At 41.0% G+C, this 1,606-nt stretch overlaps 1 protein-coding gene across 1 annotated transcript; it reads left to right on the top strand.

Moving 5' to 3' along the window:
- Nucleotides 1-364: 364 nt before the first annotated feature.
- Nucleotides 365-1,309, top strand: LOC311609420 (olfactory receptor 5B2-like; the record flags this gene model as incomplete). The annotated part of the gene is made up of 1 exon (XM_084802510.1): nucleotides 365-1,309. The coding sequence occupies one exon, from the start codon at nucleotides 365-367 to the stop codon at nucleotides 1,307-1,309; it is 945 nt and encodes a 314-aa protein (XP_084658636.1).
- Between the last annotated feature and the right edge of the window lie 297 nt (nucleotides 1,310-1,606).

The raw sequence follows: 1,606 nt of genomic DNA, 5'->3' as shown, positions 1-1,606 counted from the left end.
GTGCATATAAAAACACACTGATACACCACTGTTCTCAGGCAATTATACAATAAGACAGCAAGATTAAATGTATTAGTATTCATTATTTTCTGTGATTGATATTTTGAAGACACCTGAGTTGTTATTTGAAATATCTGGGTGGTGTTGGCAACGTACAGACAATATGTAGAGGGTTTTAGCGATTGCATTGTAAGGAAAGGTAAGATTATGTCAGTCTCACAGTTATTGAGAATGCTGAGGTAGTACTAAAAACATACACATAATGTCATTTGAGTAACAAGAATGTTCTGGCATCAATTCTTATACGTCAACAATATGTTACCTTGTCTTATTTGTTTTGACAGGTGAAGCACAATTTTTCAAAATGTCACACTTGGAGAATAGCACTAAGCTTACTAAATTTAAACTTTTAGGACTGACTGACAACCCAGAGCTGGAAGTCCCCCTGTTCATAACATTCACGCTCATCTATCTCATCACACTGATGGGGAACCTAGGGATGATTGTGTTGATATGGCTGGACTCTCGTCTCCACACCCCCATGTATCTTTTCCTCAGTAACCTCTCTCTGGCAGACTGTGTTTACTCCTCAGCTGTGACTCCAAAAGTGATGGCTGGGCTTCTCACAGGGGATAAAGTTATCTCCTATGAGGGATGTGTTGCTCAAATGTTCATTTTTGTGGCTTTTGCCAGTGTTGACTGTTTCTTACTTGCTGTCATGGCTTTTGATAGGTATGCTGCAGTGTGCAAGCCCTTACATTACACTACTACCATGACTGCTAGTGTGTGTGCCCACATGGTGATTGGCTGTTATTCTTGGGGCTTGTTTGAGTCTGCTGTCCATACTGGGTTCACCTTCTCCCTCTCCTTCTGCTCTGCTAATGTGATTCATCACTTTTTCTGTGATATCCCTCCAATATTGGCACTTTCCTGCTCTGATATCTATGTGAATGAGGTTGTACTATTTATTTTAGCTTCGTTCAATGTCTTCTTTGCTCTGATGGTTATCTTGACCTCCTATGCATTCATATTCATTGCTATCCTGAGGATGCGTTCAGCAGATGGACGGAAGAAAGCTTTCTCTACTTGTGCATCCCATCTCACTGCTGTGACCATATTCTATGGAACTGTAATTTTCATGTATTTACAGCCCAGTTCTAGTCACTCCATGGACAATGACCAAATGGCATCTGTGTTCTATACCATAGTAGTTCCCATGTTGAACCCAATTGTCTACAGCTTAAGGAATAAAGAGGTTCATAATGCTTTTAGGAAAGTTGTTGTGAAAATGAAAACTTTGCTGAGCTAATTTAAAAAATTAGATGATACATTTTATTGAAAGTAGTTGAGTGTGAGTATTGTAAGCTTTGTCACATGTGAAAGAAGTCTTGGTGGGCTTTTCCTTTGGACACACCATGGATACTCCCTGAGATTAACCTTGAGATAGACTGGGTAGAGCCATCCTGGGCCTGGAATTCAGGAAGCAGACTTGGGGTCTCCACCTGGATTATTGTGTTTCTAGTCAACCCTTGATGGGAGTAGGAGACTGGCCCTTGCACATGAGAGACAGACAGCAGCAAGGACAAGAAGGGCAGCAGGTTCAGAC

Source organism: Acomys minous (assembly GCF_964271855.1).
Source record: "Acomys minous genome assembly, chromosome: 2".
Lineage (NCBI taxonomy): Eukaryota > Metazoa > Chordata > Mammalia > Rodentia > Muridae > Acomys > Acomys minous.
The sequence above is the reverse complement of the archived record's forward strand: the minus strand, read 5'-3'. Positions and strand labels throughout refer to the sequence as shown.